This window comes from Saimiri boliviensis, chromosome 3 (genome assembly GCF_048565385.1).
Source record: "Saimiri boliviensis isolate mSaiBol1 chromosome 3, mSaiBol1.pri, whole genome shotgun sequence".
In the NCBI taxonomy this organism is placed as follows: domain Eukaryota; kingdom Metazoa; phylum Chordata; class Mammalia; order Primates; family Cebidae; genus Saimiri; species Saimiri boliviensis.
The window spans coordinates 97,814,927-97,832,085 of NC_133451.1; the positions used below are offsets into that span (position 1 = coordinate 97,814,927).

At 34.4% G+C, this 17,159-nt stretch overlaps 1 protein-coding gene across 7 annotated transcripts in view; it reads right to left on the reverse strand.

Moving 5' to 3' along the window:
• The window catches only part of PPA2 (inorganic pyrophosphatase 2), a 109,706-nt gene that overhangs the window by 66,270 nt on the left and 26,277 nt on the right, over positions 1–17,159 (reverse strand). For all 7 annotated transcript variants that reach the window (XR_012516905.1, XR_012516904.1, XR_012516903.1 and 4 more), the window contains one exon: positions 9,415–9,501. Coding sequence is in view for 3 of the 7 variants with exons in the window: in XM_074396530.1 (XP_074252631.1) it covers positions 9,415–9,501 (87 nt within the window). In the remaining 4 variants the exon portion in view is untranslated. The remainder of the gene's footprint in view (positions 1–9,414; positions 9,502–17,159) is intronic.

The following is a 17,159-nucleotide window of genomic DNA, read 5'->3' on the forward strand; positions in this document are numbered from 1 at the left end:
TTGTAACCCACAAGACAAAGAAATGAAATCTTTAAAATTCTTAAAGAAAAACACTACCAACCTAGAATGCCTGGGGTCAGAGAGACTTTACAAAAGGGAAAGGGAGAACTTTCTGGGATCATGGAAATGCTTCACATCTTAATTGAAGGAGAAGGATATGTGTATACATATGTGAAAACTCACTACATACTTAAAATGAGTAAACTCAATTGAAATGGAAGAAATCATGAACAACAAGCAATTCACAGAAGAAATGAAAATAGCCTTGAAGGGTATAAAAAGACGCTCAAGCTCATTCATGATATCACTACTTTGTGGTTTAAATTAATATCCCTCCTTAGTGTTTGCAGAACTCTCACAAAATAGGCTATTGCTTGTCATCTTGATCCTGTCCTCCATATTTTGCTTTCTCTATTCTGGGGGGAATTTCTCTGGCTGTCAGCTCTAAATCTACAAAGGTAGTAATTTTTCTTGTTCCATCCAGAGGAATCAGAAGTTGAAGCAAAATCTTTAATTTCACTCTACTGACCAAAACAAGCCCAGAAATTATGGACATAAGAGAGCACAGGTAAGTGTGGCTAGAAGTGGTAATCTTATTACCAAGAAAATTTAAAGATATATGAGAATCAAGGATGACCAAGAGGCAGAATACAAGAAATGAGCAGATGAGAGTAACTAACTAGGCTGGCACATCTTCCAGTGGCAGCACTACTCCTGTCACTGGCAGCTATCATCATCAAACCTGAGACTTTCTGTACGAGTATAACTTATTCCCTTATGCCTATCTACAAAGTTAATATTGACACATAATAGTCAATATTTTAAAACTGAAAGGTTAGGATAAAGTCATTTTAAGGTCTAAAGACTATTTTTTAATTTAAAAAATTCAGAATCTCATCACATTATGTAAGTAAAAACAATCCGTATATTAAAAAAAAATTAGGCACCAAGAAAGTAGAGCTGTGTATAGTTTCAACGTATTGCAATCTGTGCTGAAACTGAAGTTACTTATGTATCTTGAAATTTAAGGTATCTACTAGGCCTAGAAACTCACACTAAATAGAAAATAAACCTACATGTAAGATTACATAATATAAACTCGACTCCTGTTGCTTGAGGGGAAAAGAGACCTGAGAATACTTTTACACTGATTCATAGTAGCTTTTCTACAAAGCACATTTATCAGTTACAGTGAAAAGTAAAACACATTAGAGCAAAGCCTTAAGAAAATAATGAATGATACTTATAAAGCAGGTTTCATAAAATACTTTAAAAAGATTTTATGAGAAACCCAGAAATAGGAGGACTTAAGCAGATATTCCGTGTGCTTAATAAAGTTATTTCAGTGAGGTTCCCTCAAGCTGCCAATGTCAAGTTTACATGCATGCATTCTTTCTATATCCTTTTATTTTTAAAGGTTTAGTTGGCTATAGATTTTCACTGTAAACCTGGAATCTGAACACATGCTTCAGAATAAAGTTCTTCATAATTCAAAATGCGGTTTTACATTTAGAGAACAAGGTATGTAGAAAAAAAGTCACTTCAGTGTCCAGAAATTATTTGAGGGAAAAAAAATCCAGAATTTTAAGTGATAAAGTCAAATAAATCCTGTCAGAATATTTGGAAGTTGATTCTAAAATCTTAATATAAATCTGTATGGAGTTGTAATTAGTTAACACAACTGACTAACGTGATTGTGTAAACTAAACTGAAATCTGAACTTCAGGGGAATATACACAATTATATTAGCCAGACTCTCACATGCTTAGCTTCTATTAAGTACTCAGCTCTATATTAGGCACTACATATTAACAAAAGAAAGAATTCCTGTTCTCACTGATTTACAATCTTATCTGGGTGACTTAGATACCTCAGGGCAGGACAGAATAATACAAGACTGAACACATGTGAGTTAAAATGTGTCATATCAACACTATTGTGCATCATTTCTCATGGCTGTGCCTTCTTCATTTCCAGTGCCACTGCCCTGATCTAGGCAACAGTGTGTCAAGGTAGGTTCTCCAATATGATAAAAGGACAGGATAGAGGCTATAACAAATCAGAATACTATTATAACACTGTAGATACGAGGTAATTTATATCTAGATTAGGGACGTGACAGTGGATAGTCTAGATACGGGTAATGAAACATTTAAAAGGAAAAAACAAAGAGTGCACAAGGAGAAAAGAAAATGATTTACCAAACACACACTGTGTGATGGGCACTAGAGTATGTCTTTTTTATGTATCATTTTATTCTTCACCTACAGAAACTACTGTACAGTGTAGATATTATCCCTATCTTGGAAATAAAGACACTGGGATTCACACCATTTAAATAATTTTTGTCAGAGACTACAGAACTAGTGAATGGAAGACCTGGGATTCATACCCCAAACTGAGCCAGAGCTGCTTCTCTTGCCAGTCTGTAGTGAGAAAGCAGATCAGTCCTTGCTTGAGGATGGAGGGTTGGGAGAGGCAGACAGAGAGATTACAAAGAAGTGTGAGAAAAATTTGGCGGTGACATATTTTCTTAATTTTGATAATAATTTCGCATGTACTTGTATAAAAAGTAGTCAATTCATACACTTCAACTAGGTACAGTTTATTATATGTCAATTACAACTCAATAAAGCTAGAAAAAAATCTACTTCACATTTATGGCTAAAACTATTATTTAAAAAATGCATTATTTTCTTGGATAAAATAATTATCCACATTTGTTTAAGATAAAATCAGACATAAACTTGTTTTAGTTAAAAAGAATCGTGATACCCCTGGACACAGGGAGGGTAACATCACACACTGGGATCTGTTGGTGGGGGGCTAGCGGAGAAAGTGCAGGGTGGGGAGGTTGGGGAGGAATAGCATGGGGAGAAATGCTAGATATAGGTGACGGGGGGATGGAGGCAGCAAACCACCTTCTCATATATACCTATGCAACAATCCTGTGTGATCTGCACATGTACCTCAGAACCTAAAGTACAATTAAAAAGAAAAAATAAAGAATCATGATACCATTTCACACTCACTAGGATGATTGTTAAAAAACAAAAATGGAAAATAATGAGTACTGGTGAGGATCTGGAGAAACTGGAATCCCTGAATATTGTTAATGGGAGTTAAAATGCTGTGGAAAACTGTTTGGCGTTTCCTCAAAGAGTTAAATTCAGAATTACCGTATGACTCAGCAATTACATTCCTAGGTGAAAAAAAATGGATAAGAGTATTCAAACAAAAACTCGTACACGAATGTTGATAGTGGCACTATTCATAATAGCCAAATGGTAGAAACAAGCCAAATGCCCATCAATTCATGAATGGATAAGTAAAAGGCAGTTATTATCCATCAGTGGAATATTATTCAGCCATAAAAAGGAATGAAGTACTGATATGTTGCTACAACATGGATGAATCTTAAAAGTATGCTAAGTGAAAGGAGCCAGACACAAAAGGTTACATATTATGTGAGACCATTTACAAGAAATATCAAGAGTAGGTAAACCTATAGAGACAGTAAACTAGTGGTTGCCAGGGGCCAGTTGGAGAATGAAATGGGGAGTGACTGCTAAAGGGGATGAGAAGTTTCCTTTTGAGGTCATGAAATGTCTGGGACTAGATAGATCTAGGTGATGGTTGTACGACTTGTGAAAAGTATTAAATGCCACTAATTTTAATATATATTTTTAAATGGTTAATTTTATGTGAATTGTACCTGAATTTAAAAATTTAATCACAAATTGTTTTTGATGGTGGTGGAGGCTGTCACATACATGGTCAAAATGAACCATAATAAAACAGCTCCTAATCCTTAAGTCATCTCTCCCCAAACTCTGTTATCATTAAGTGAATGGTTCACTTCTTTCCAATACCTACTTCAAGTTTATTTTATAATAAACAAAATACTTTTTTGTGTTTAACTACAAAATTGATCAGGTAATTTCTATAAAATGTCAATTAAAAATACAAACATTTATAAAATTAAAGCAAAAGGACACAAACTTTTTGCAGAAAAACTTGTTGCAATGCAGCTGATTTAAAACAAGATTTGAATTAATAGAATATATCTTAATAAAAGTAAATCTCAAAAATTAGAATTCTATCATTTCAAATAATGAGTTGAAATCATATGGCTGTAAACTGCAAATTGTAAATAATATAAGTAAGATGGATATAAATATGTGTATCATTTCTCACAAGTATCAGCACTAGAGGCAGAATGGAATAGGGCAAGCTTGTCCAACCCACGCAGCCTGAGAGCAGCATGTAGCCCAGGATGGCTTTCAATGTGGCCCAACACAGATTTATACACTTTTGTAAAATATTATGAGATTTCACTCACTTACTTTTTAGCTCATCAGCTATTGTCAGTGTTAGTATATTTTATGTGTGGCCCAAGACAATTATTTTTCCAATGTGGACCAGGAAAGCCAAAAGATTGGATGCCCCTGGTGTAGAGACTAGGAACCCAGGCTCCAAAACAAGATATCTGGGATTCTATCCCAATTCTGCCAACTTACTAGCAATGTAAGTTTGGGGAAATCACTTAACTTCCTTGGAATATAATTTATCTAAAATTTGGAAATAAAAATACCTGTTTCACAGGTTAGCAGTTAAGAATAAATAAGGTAATTTCATATACAGCACCTCAAATAAAGGTTTATAGACTAGTACTTTACTATAAGCATGAGTATTAAGTTTGGTTTCCTAAAGGGAATCATTCATTTTTCCCCTTACCATTCTCAGTAAACAAAAATGCTAGGAATTTTTTTTTAAAGTATGCACCTCATGATCCTAAAGGATCAAAGAATCAAATTTTCTGAGGGACTCTTTTTATGTTATTTCCTACAGTGATCCAGTTCTATAAAAGGGCATGTAACTACTGTTTATAGCATTCTTAAAAAAAACACCAAATCTCCAATTTTGTAATCTGTTTTTCTATTTCTTAATAGAAAAAGAAGTTTCATCTTCCTTATGTCTGCAAATTACAGGTAAACAACTAAACTGCTTCCACTCTGACGTTAGACTTCCATTTGAAACTACAAAAAGATGGCTCTGGAGATGGAAAATGGGAGATGTGCAGATTTATCTGGGCTCCTCTGAACTGATTTTGGCATCAACTCACAGAATCCACTGTGTGATTAGCTAAGCTGCTTTTTTTGCATGCCTCCAGGGGTTAATAGCTAAAGCCACATCTGTGAAGGAAATACAATGACAACACTGTCCATGGGAAGAGACATTATGAACAAAGAATGAAACTTCTACAGTTGAGGTCTCAATTGTCTGAAATATTGTCTGTTCCTTTCCCAGTCCCCACCCTCTGGCATGCTTCTTACCAGCTGCAATCACAAACTATTTCTGATACTTGTCCTCAAGTTTGGACTCTGGTTGCTTAAATTCTAGATTCTCAAGTCCAAAAGGAACTTCTGACAAGTAATTATAAAGATATGGATGATATTTGCAGCTCTGAGTATATATCAACACTAAAGTATGCCATAGAAAAATTTTACAACTGCATATGTAAATACTAACTTATACAGGCTGGATCATATTTAGAGAAGAGTGTTTAGCTGTGGTAGTATACTTACTTGTTTATTTATTTATTTATTTATTGACTCAGTCTTACCGTGTTTCCCCGACTGGTCTTAAACTCCTGGGTTCAGGAGATCCTCCTAGCTTGCTTCCCAAAGTGCTGGGATTACGGGCATGAGCCACTGCACCCAGACGACTCCATTCTAACAGAGAAGATCTAGTGAAAAGGAACCAGAGTGGGAAACAATCTAGAAACTGTCAGAAAAGAAACAACTAGAATAAGAAGCCTTGAGAACAGAAGGCTTCAGGAAGGTATGGGTGCACTGGACCAAAAGACCTGTAATATCCTTTATAAAGCAAAAATGTTCAAATTTGAAGTTATTGCAAAATTGCCAGTTTAAAGATGACTATACTGGTTAATTCACACTAGATACACTAAATGAGAGTTTCTCAACTAAAGGCAATTTTGCCCTCTTAGGGGATATTTGGCAATATCTGAAGACATTTTGGGTTGCCACAACTGGGGAGATATTATTAGCATCTAGTAGGAAGAGGCAAGGGATGCTGCAGAGGACAGTTCTCTCATAAAGAATTATCCATCTTTAACGTCAATAGTATCAAAGCTGAGAAACCCTGTAGCTGACTCTGGCAGCAGAGTATCAGAATTCCTCGGAATCACCTACAGCTTTTAAAATGCACATTCTAAATTGTTGTATTCATTTTTATTCATAGAATTTATTTTAAAATTTTAAACAATATAAGAACAGATAAGACATTCATGGGTTATAAAGCAAGCAAGGAAGCATGCCCAGCAGATTACCCAAGTTGCCTCAGAATGAGACATACCCTTTGACTTCACATGCAACAGAAAGGCAAAGTTTTATCTCAAACAAAGCACTATTTCGCTGTAACACCTTTAAAAATTGGAAAGGAAAACTCAATCAAACCAAAAACTACATGCTTAGGAATAAATGGTAGAATTCTTACAAAACCACCACACTTCAATTCAACCTAAACCAATTCAACAAATTTATGCTGAAAGTATAATATTTAGTTGTCTTACACAACGAATGAACAATACAAAATCCCTCAAGGGACTTAGAACATTAAAGTTTTCTATATCTGTGGTTCTAAATCTGTTATCAACTTCCAGGACTCTGCTTCTTTCCCTCTGTCTATTAACAATGTGATGTTAAAGGCAATTTCCTACCACTATGCTTGTTACAGCTGATTCAACCACTCATCTCATAGCCAGGCATGAAAGAAAGAAGCATACCTCTAACAAAGAACTTTCTTTAGATAGGAATATTTATTTCATAATTAGTAAATATTATTTTCAGGTCTTATGAACTAAAGGAACACATGCAAAGAAAACATGCAAATTCATGAAGTGTTCCATATTTTTCACCCAGATACAAGAAATTCAGAGAACACCTGAGAGATACTATGTAAGATGATATCACTAAGGCATATGGTTATCAAGCTCTATCCTAAATATATATGCATGCAACATCAGAGCACCCAGATTAATGAAACAACTACTACTAAACCTAAGAAAACGGAGGGCAATACAATAGTGGGAGGCATCAACACTCCACTAGCATTCTTGTGTCCTTTAAAAAGCACGTTAAAAAATAATTCATCATGATCAAGTAGGGTTTGTTCCAGGAATGCAAGGATGGTTGAACATATATAAATCTATAAATGGACTTGACCACATAAAGAAAACTAAGAAGAAAAACTGTATGATCATCTCAATAGATACTGAAAAAGCATGTAATAAAATCCAATGTTCCTTCATGATAAAAAATCTTCAACAAACTAGGCACTGAAGGAACATACGTCAAGATAAGAAGAGCCATCTGCAACAAACCTATAACCAACATATCAAATGTGGAAAAGCTGAAAGCATTTCCCCTAAGAACCAGAATAAGACAATGATGTCCAATCTCACCACTCCCATTCAACATAGTACTGGAAGTCCTAGCCAGACCAATCAGGCAAGAGAAAGAAGTAAAATGTATCTAAATTGGAAAAGGAGAAGTCAAATTATCTTTGTTCACTAATGACATGATAGTGTACCTAGGAACCCCTAAAGACTCCTCCAAAAGACTCCTAGACTTGATAAACAACTTCAGTAAAGTTTAGGGATACAAAACATATAATATATTTAATCAAATGGGTAAAAGATCTCTGCAAGGAGAACTACAAAATACTGATGAAAGAAATCATAGACGACACAATTAAATGGAAAAACATTCCATCCTCATGGATTGGAAGAATCAATAGTTAAAATGACCATATTGCTCAAAGCAATCTAGAGAGTCAATGTAATTACAATCAAATTACCAATGTCATTTTTTCACAGCATTAGGAAAAAACAATCCTAGTGTTTATATGGAACCAAACAAAAGCCAGAATAGTCAAAGCAATCCTAAACAAAAAACAAATCCGGAGGCATCATATTACTCAGCAACAAATTATACCACATAGCTAAAGTACTGGTACAAAAATAAACACGGTACTGTTACAAAAATAAACACATAGATCAATGGAATGAAACAGAGAACACAGAAATAAAGTCACATATCTATAAGCAACTGATCTTCAATAAAGTCAGTAAGAAAAAAATAATGGGGAAAGAACACTCTATTCAATAAATGGTACTGGGAAAACTGGCGAGCCATAGGCTGAAGAATGAAACTGGACCCCTATATCTCACCACGTACAAAAATTAACTCAAGATGGATTAAAGACCTAAATGTTAAGATCTGAAACTATAAAAAATCCCTGAAGAAAATCTAGAAAAAACTCTCTGGACATCACCTGGGCAAAGAATTTATAATGAAGACCCCAAAAGAAAATGCAATGAAAACAAAAATAGACAAATGGGACTTAAACTGAAAAGCTTCTGCATAGCAAAAGAAATAATCAATAAAGTGAAGAGATAGCCTACAGAATGGCAGAAAATATTTGCAAATTATGCTTCCAACAAAGGACTAAGACAACTCAAACAAACAACTCAACAAGAGAAAAAGAAAACCTTAAAAAGTGGGCAAAGGCCCTGAACCAACATTTGTCAAAAAAAGAAATACAAGTGGCCGAGAAACACATGAAAAATACTCTACATCATTAATCGTCAGAGAAATACAAATTTAAACCACACTGAGAGTTTCTATGTGCTGGTTTCTGAGCTCTACACAATTAAAGATGAGATGCTCCTCTATGAATGAGAAAAAAGGGGGAATAGTTGAATGTCTGCAGAGAACAAGAAATAGTAACAATAAATGTAATAGAAAATAGAACAAAGAACTGACCAAAGATATACAGAAGAATTGACAGGTAGCAACAATCTCTGAGATTGTGTATTTTGTTTTTACTTAGTAGGACATAGCAACCTGAAAGCAGGCACAAAAAAATAAGATAAAGTACCAGTTGACTTTCATGAGTATTGAAGTTTCTGTCTAAATAATAGGCAAAGATGGTGAAGACAAGACTTAGCAAATTTTTCCATAAAGGGTCAGATGGTAAATATAAAATAATAAAATAATAATAAAAGGCTTTGTAGACCATGTAATCTCTGCTACGACTCCTCAACTCTGCTGTCACAGTGTAAAAGCAGTCATAGACAGTATGTACATCAATGGGCACAACTGTGTTATTTATAAAAACAGGTGTTAGGCTGGCTTTGACTTGTCACAGGGCTGTAATTTACCAACCCCTGGTTTAAGACAAGAAAGTGAAGATAAAAGAATGGACTGATATCAGAGAAATCAACAGGCTTGAACTTCGAAGAGTTGAAGAACTGGAGGCTAAAATGAAATTTTATGGCATGAATAAACCAAAACTCATGTTAGAATTAATATAGTCTATAAAACAAACCTTTGAGCCTATTTCACAAACATCAATGGGATCATTATCTCCACAGCAGTTTGTGCTCTTATCCTTTTGATAGGGATCTTCCCAAGTCTAAAATTTAAAACAAAGCAGAAATATAAGTTAATACTATAATGTATTTTAATCTTTCCACTTAATCAAAGTTTCATAGATAACCATAATCCAAAGAAAACATTAACAGAAATTATTTCATAGGCTCAAGGCCAACAGGACAGTATGTCCCTAAGGATTATAATAATTAAAACAGATTTATAGTATTTCCTCCCTCTGTCTTTCAATTGTCTGTATAACTGCATCTGCAAGTGGGTGGTATATCCAGACATACTCATCTTCCAAGTTCAGTAAGGAAATAAATTCACATTTACTTTTTTAGAGTTTCAGTGGATGTTCCCACTGTCTATGTCCTTGTTTCTGTGTTTCCACTGACTGTCTCAACTGTGACTTCCATCATTCATTGCTTCCTTTCACATGGTAACAGCACAGAGGTCTAAATTACTAAAGGAAACCCAGTTTTCCCTTATAAATCAAAGGACAAAACACTACTAAAGAAAATAAAAACCTATTTTGTCTCATTCATTCCATTAAAAAATCCTCTACCTGTCAAATCTCAAGGACCTTAATAAAAACATGAAAAGATGTCAATTCTTTAGTTTACTGGCAAGATTATACCCTGTTGGTTATAAAATACATACATGGGAATTTTTATAAATGAAGACCATAATAGAAAATTTCAAGTAAGAGTAAAGATCCCTTAGGCACTATCCCTCCCCAAAGCCTCAGAATTGCCTGATTCTAAATGTAACTTTATAAGTACTCTAAAATTATTTGCTTTAAATTCAAATTAAAAGGGATATAGAGACTGTCATCCCAAGATTCAGATTAACATTATTAAGATTTCAGATTATCCAAGCTTATTTCCTTTAATTTTATATAGATAATTAAAAATAAACTTATTTGTACCTAAGCACAATAGAAACTCCAATATTTTCCTTCTAGTACTAATTAAGTTTATTCAGAAATAACCTGGCCTAACTTTATTTTTTTAAAAAAAATCAATAAATAAAGTCCAACAACATTTCACTGCACCAAATACCAATACTACTAAGAAAATCTAAGAATAATCACAATTGTTAATCTTACACACTGGTCATAGGTGACACACACTTTCTAGCTGATATATACACACACAATATATACATATATACATACATATCACATGAATAATGTACCATAACGAATTCCATTTTATAGATAAGTAAATTGAAACACAGAGTTTAAACTTGCAGAAACTCACAGTTTCTAAATGGTAAAGACTGTATTAGAACTCATGCAATTAATCATTATTTTTTATGTGCAAATTATAACAATTGAATGGCATTTACTTTCAAATATAACACGATCTACTTTGTGGTTCTCTTCTTTTAAATACCTTCTCTTACTCTAAGAATTTCCTACGTAACTTTCCTAAAGAGGTTCTGTTCTTTCCCAGTCTTACCGTTACTGATGCTTTTTTTCTATTAACAGGTATTCATTCATACAATAAAATATTTGCTGAGTACCTACTTTGGGACAGTAACAGAGATGTACAGGAAACTGTCAATACCCTGGAGAATGTCATGTTAATAAAATTTGTGACAAATGCTATAAAGGTAATCTTAATGTGCTGTGGAAACCAAGATGGGACACCCAGGAATAATCAGAATCAGGCAACCTAATGAGAATCAGAAAATATCTGAGAGGTTCCTCCTTGCTAATACAGAAATTCCATCTCATATTTTTCCTTATTCCTACTCCCACTCCCAAGAGAACAAATGTTAACAGGCTAGAAGTGCCACTGCCCTAAAGGAAAACAGCTAGATTCGACCACAACTATCTTGACTAAACAATCCAGATCTCTTTCTTCACTATTAAGAATAGCTTAGCTGGGCATGGTGGCTCATACCTGTAATCCCAGCACTTCGGGAGGCTGAGGCTGGCGGATCATGAGGTCAGGAGTTCGAGACCAGCCTGACCAACATGGCGAAACCCCATCTCTACCAAAAAAAAAAAAAAAAAAAAAAGAATGGCTTAAATAAGAGGATCTTTAGATACATCCTAGCCCTAAAATGTTAAGATTTTTAGTGCTCATTCACAATCTGCATGAATGCTCCCATTGAACAGGAAGCCCACATACTTATGACCTACTTGTGACCATTTTGATAAACATTAATTTTTTTTAAGTCCTTCCTCACATAGAGACAAAAACTGTCTTGATACTACTTTATATTCAACTTGATTGTGGTGGATATTTCTGTTGGTTGGTTGGTACCTCAGAACTCCAATTTCAACATTACCTAACAATATGGTTACATGTATTGAGGAATTAAGTATCCAAGTGAAAAACTCTTAACTCTACAATATTGTGAAATTTAGAGCCAATTCTTCATGATTTTCCTTACCAGCAAAAATACCAGACTATTTCTCTTTATTTCCAACCTTTAATACTTTACACCTACAGGTCTCAGTTTTTACAACAAAAAGAGATATACACTAAATCACCTCTAATTTAACTTCAAAATACAGTATAATTTCAACAGAAAAGGAAATCTTGAAAAATTTAAGCTTTGGGTTTGCCATCATGTGGAGTCTTAGGTGTAAAACTATTAATACACAACTAGAAAATCACAAAAGCTAGAGAAGAAGTATCAAGAAGCAGAAGTTCAAAATATTAATAATGGTTTCGCAAAAATGACAAAAGATTAGCTTCCTGACTTTAGAAATAATTTTGACAACTAAATAAGAAAAGGGCAACCCAACTAAAACGGGCTAAAGACATGAACAGGTAATTAAAAGAAGGGGAAACATGAATAACTTATAAATTTATGAAAAGATAACTAGTCTGATCAGAGAAATACTAGTTAAAATCACAATAAGATACTATTTCAAAAACTTAAAAATCTTATAATCTCAAGTATTAGTATGGATATAGGGTACCTGGAACCCTATATACTGCTGGCAGGAGTATAAACTGTCAAAATTCCTTCTATAAACAATCTGAGAATACTGAGTAAAGTAAATTGGGTATATAACTCATAGACTAATAGGTATATACTTGTATACACTATCTATACAGAAAAACTTTAGCATAGAAAGACATAAAAGCTACAAAAAACCTATCAACAGAAAAATAGTGTTATAGAAAATATGACTATAAAGCTATGAAAATGAATAAATCAGAATACACATATCACTGTTACACCCTAAAACAAATCCTTCTCATTTTCATGAAGGTCGTTTCGATTATTACTTTACAGTCTATAAATATTGGCCAATACATTTGTAATCACCGTGTTCTGGTCCTTAGATCTCTTTTTAAAAAAGCTGAATCAATGTCATATGCACAGGTGGTCCTTAAGAGTATCTTCCTGATTAACCAGGATTCCTATAACCAAGTCAAAAGAAGAAAGACCTTTGACGTTCCCACTACCTTCCCCCCTTCCCTTTTTTTTTTAAGGTAGGGTTTCACTCTGCCATCCAGGCTGAAGAGCAGTAGTGTTACCACAGCTCAGTGCAATCTTAAACTCCTGGCCTTAAGTGATCCTCCCGTCTCGGCCTCCCAAATAATTGGAATTACAGGGATGAGCCATTACCTATGGTTTCTGAGCTTCAATTTGGAGCAAAAGCCTCTACCAGTGTTTTTATACTAGCAACTAACATCAGTAGCAAGAGTGTCATCATTAAGTTAACATTATTAAGAACTCACTATGGAGCCAATCACCTCTGATCAACTCATTCAATACTCACAATAGCCTTGTGGGGTAGGTAGTATGATCATCCAGATAAACAAACAGGCCTAGAGAGATTCAGTCACTTGTCTCAGGTTATAAAGCTAGTAAGTAGTACTATATATTTGACTGGGGAGGCCAATGAACCAAATTTATAATTAAGTACAAAATAAATATATCAATATTACATTAAGACTGAAGAAATTCTGAATTTAAACTGAATCTACTCTTTTAATATTTTCCAGACAGGTGTTCTAAATATTTACACATTGAAATAACCCATTATATGTGGGCAACATGCATAAACTGGCAGGAAGATGAAGATGATTTTTGCCCAGGCAAGCCTAAACTTTGAGTAAGGCATTATTAGGAGTGTGGGAGAAGCCATTAAGGCTAACAGTCTAGGCAGCTGAAGGTCTGAATAATGATGGCATACTGATGAATCACAAGCTAAGTGGATAGACTACCACTTAAACAGTATTCTGCTGCTTAAATGTTCTTCCAAGCACACAGTTGGCTTGGTAATTGCTCTGTGCAAGTTTCCTGCTGTTACAAGACAAATTATAGAACAGCAAAAGTATCTACACATGCCTATGAAACAAATGTGACATGCATACACAATGCATTAATTTATTCATTTCATAAATATTTCTTGATCACCTACTCCTTGTCAGGCACTAAGCTGGGTAGTTAGAATGTATCAATGAACAAAACAGACAGAATCCCTGACCTCATGAAGTCTGCATTGTAGCTGGGAGAAATTAATAATAAACATAATAAACAAATTATACAGCAGGTTACAATTTGGTAGGTATTATGGAAAAGGGAAATAAAGTATGAGGGGGGAATGGGAGTTGGGTTAAAAGTTTTAAAGGATGGTTGGCAGATACCACGAAGAAGAGCAATTTAAGGAACTTCTGAGCAATTTAAGAAAGCAAGTTGTGTGCATACCTGGGAAAGAGTGTTCCAGGGAGAGGACACAGTGAAGGTGAGGGCTTGAGACAGGAGTGTGCTTCGAGCACCAGAGTGCCAGTGTGGAAGTGAAGAAGCAGAAGGCAGAAGGAGAGTTGGAGGTGAGATTAAAAAGGTAAATGGGACCAGGGGATGGCTTTCATTTTAACAGGGTCACGTCTGAACATCAACAATCAAGCAAAATAATAATAATAATAATTAGGTAAAGCTACCCCTTCCCATAAGCAACTGGCATGATTTCAGCATTCTTTTTAGTTAGTTGTATGTGATTGATGGTATATTCTTTCCCTGAAGACTACACACACACACACACACACACACACACACACACACACATTCTCTCTCTCTCTCTCTCTCTCTCTCTCTCTCTCTTTCTCTAAGATCAGTCAGGTTTTAAAAAAACAGTACAGATCTCTGGATGAAAAAAACACAGAGAATGCAGATCTATTTCTTCTCTTTCACTTCCATTCTAGCCACAATGGCTTCCTTTTTCATACTCACACATGCTAGGTCTATTTCCATCTCAGGACCTTTATATTTGCTGTTTCTTGTTGGACTGCTCTTCCTCTAGATGTCCATACTACTTGTTCCCTCACTTCCTTTAGGTTATTTACTCAAATAACACATTCTCACTGAGATCATCTCCCTGTTTAAATTGCAACAATCCTAACACCCGCAGCCCCATTCCCTGCTTAACTTTTCTTAGCACCTGACATTTTACTTGGGGTTTATTTTGCTTATTGTCTGTTTATATGACTAGAATAAAAATTCCAGGGAATAATTTGTCACTTTTTATCACTGTTTTACCTGCAGTACTTACAAGAACACCTTGCAAATATACAGGCCTTTAATAAATATGTATTGAATGAATGAACAGTTTGGTGAAGGCCTGGTGTGGACACAATGAAGTCAGTTAGAAACACTGAAGAAGACTTTGTGGTGGATAGGAGTGAGAAAGGAGGAATGCTGCAAATGAGGCTAGAGAAGTAAGCAGAGGCCAGATCACGCAGGGTTGAGTAGCAATGTTAAGAATTTTATATTTTATCTTTTAAGCAACAGGAGACCATTAGTGTTCTTATACAGGAAAGGCGTCTGGAAATTTATGTTTTAAAAATATCAATTTGGATGTTGGATGGAGTATGAAACTTAGGAAGGTAATGGTGGATGCAGGATGAATACTGAATTAGGGGACTGCCACAGTCTAATTCTGTTTTATTAATAGAAGAACTACTGTACCTGCTAGATTAATACCACTGTAGAACATCTTGAAATCCAAACACATCCAGAAGAGCAAAAAATTTGGCAGGGTTTTAAACAGAAAACTACAGAAGCTCCTTTTGTTTTTACCTCCATTCCTCCTATTCTCTCCTTCCCATCAATAGGTTTGCTTTTTTATTTTTTCACAATAAAATAATTTTAAATTAGTACTCCCTATTATACCACATAATAACCAGCAGTTTAGTTGTTGATTGTCCCAATCAGACTATAAACAACTTTAGGGAAAGAGCCATATGATAATAAAAGTACCAGTCTTAATTATAATAATAGTAATTGATTATTATATGTTATACACTATTCAAATGCAGTAACTCATTTAATCTCAACAAAAACATAAAAGGTAGGTATTTTATATCTTTATTTTACAGATGAAGAAAGTGAGGAAAAGTATCTTTCCAAAGGTCACATTACTAAAGTGACAATCTTGCTCCCAAACCCACATTTTTTAGTCACTTAGGATTCCTTGATCTATACCAGTATCTCATCTGTCTTTAGATACCCAACACCTAATATCCTGCCTAGCACATAAATCCTCAATAAATGTTTAAAGAAATAAACACATGCACTTTAGTTTATTCTCTAGCTGTTCTACTTACTTCTCTGTTTTTGTCTGTTTCAAATTCAATGGCTTCTTCAGCCTTTCCCTCATCCACATATCTTCTCCTACAGGCTGCATCCCCTAAGCTTTATAGAACTTTTTTAACCGTTTACTGTTGGCTTAAACAGAGTATCTATTTAGGTACCTCGAAAGTTAGAAAACCTGCTTTCATGGTTTCCAAAGGCATTCTCATTCTTAGCACATTACTTTAAAAGTGTCCATTTAATCCAAGAATGTATCCATGTGGGTGGTCTAACTGAATCGGAGACAGCTGACTCTTTAGAAAATAATTTTTTAAAAAAATTTTCCTGTGAATGTTTATTCTACACAGGCAGTTGCTTTTTCGTGTTGGATAAAACAAGACCTCTCTTCTCAGATATTTCCCCAATACCATCTTGAAATGTCATGCAAAATATTAAAATAAATTAAAATATAAAAATTAAATATCCAGAACAGATGGTCTATGGTTTTTATAAACATAAAGGCAGATGGTTCTCTGTGTCCCCAAATCCTAGACTTTTGATTCAGCATATTCTGAGTTTTACTCACTAAATAATCTGGAAGAGTTACCTCTTCCTGGGAGTGAGAAAACACGAGAGGAAAACAAAAGAGATAAAGAAAGGAAGAAAAGCAAGTAGTAAGCTGTTCTCCAACAGGAATGCTACCTTACCAACATTTAGCTCTTGTTTTCTCTGTTTTCCACTTAAAAATTATTAACTAATAACAGTAAATAATATAAGTTGCACAATTCAATTAACAAGTTCCAGGAAAAAAAGCTAATAATTCAAAATACTCATCTGTTAAAGTTTAAAATACAAAATTCATGCTATCATATATGAATGTATATAGAAGTATAACTTGTCATGTTCAAAGGAAAGCCTCACTTAAAAGTTTTTCCCTGACACTTAACAGCCAAGACTGGAAAAATAAAAGTATTCAAAATGTCGAATGTGAACATTCTATCTGCCTAACTCCAAAAACTTGAGTATAGACATACATACAGTTTAAAACAAAAATTTATTGATACACTAAAACTCCACATTAATAAATTCCAAATTTACAAACCTCTCCAAATGACATGTCCTCAGAAACAATTTAAATTCATGTAGTTCACAGGA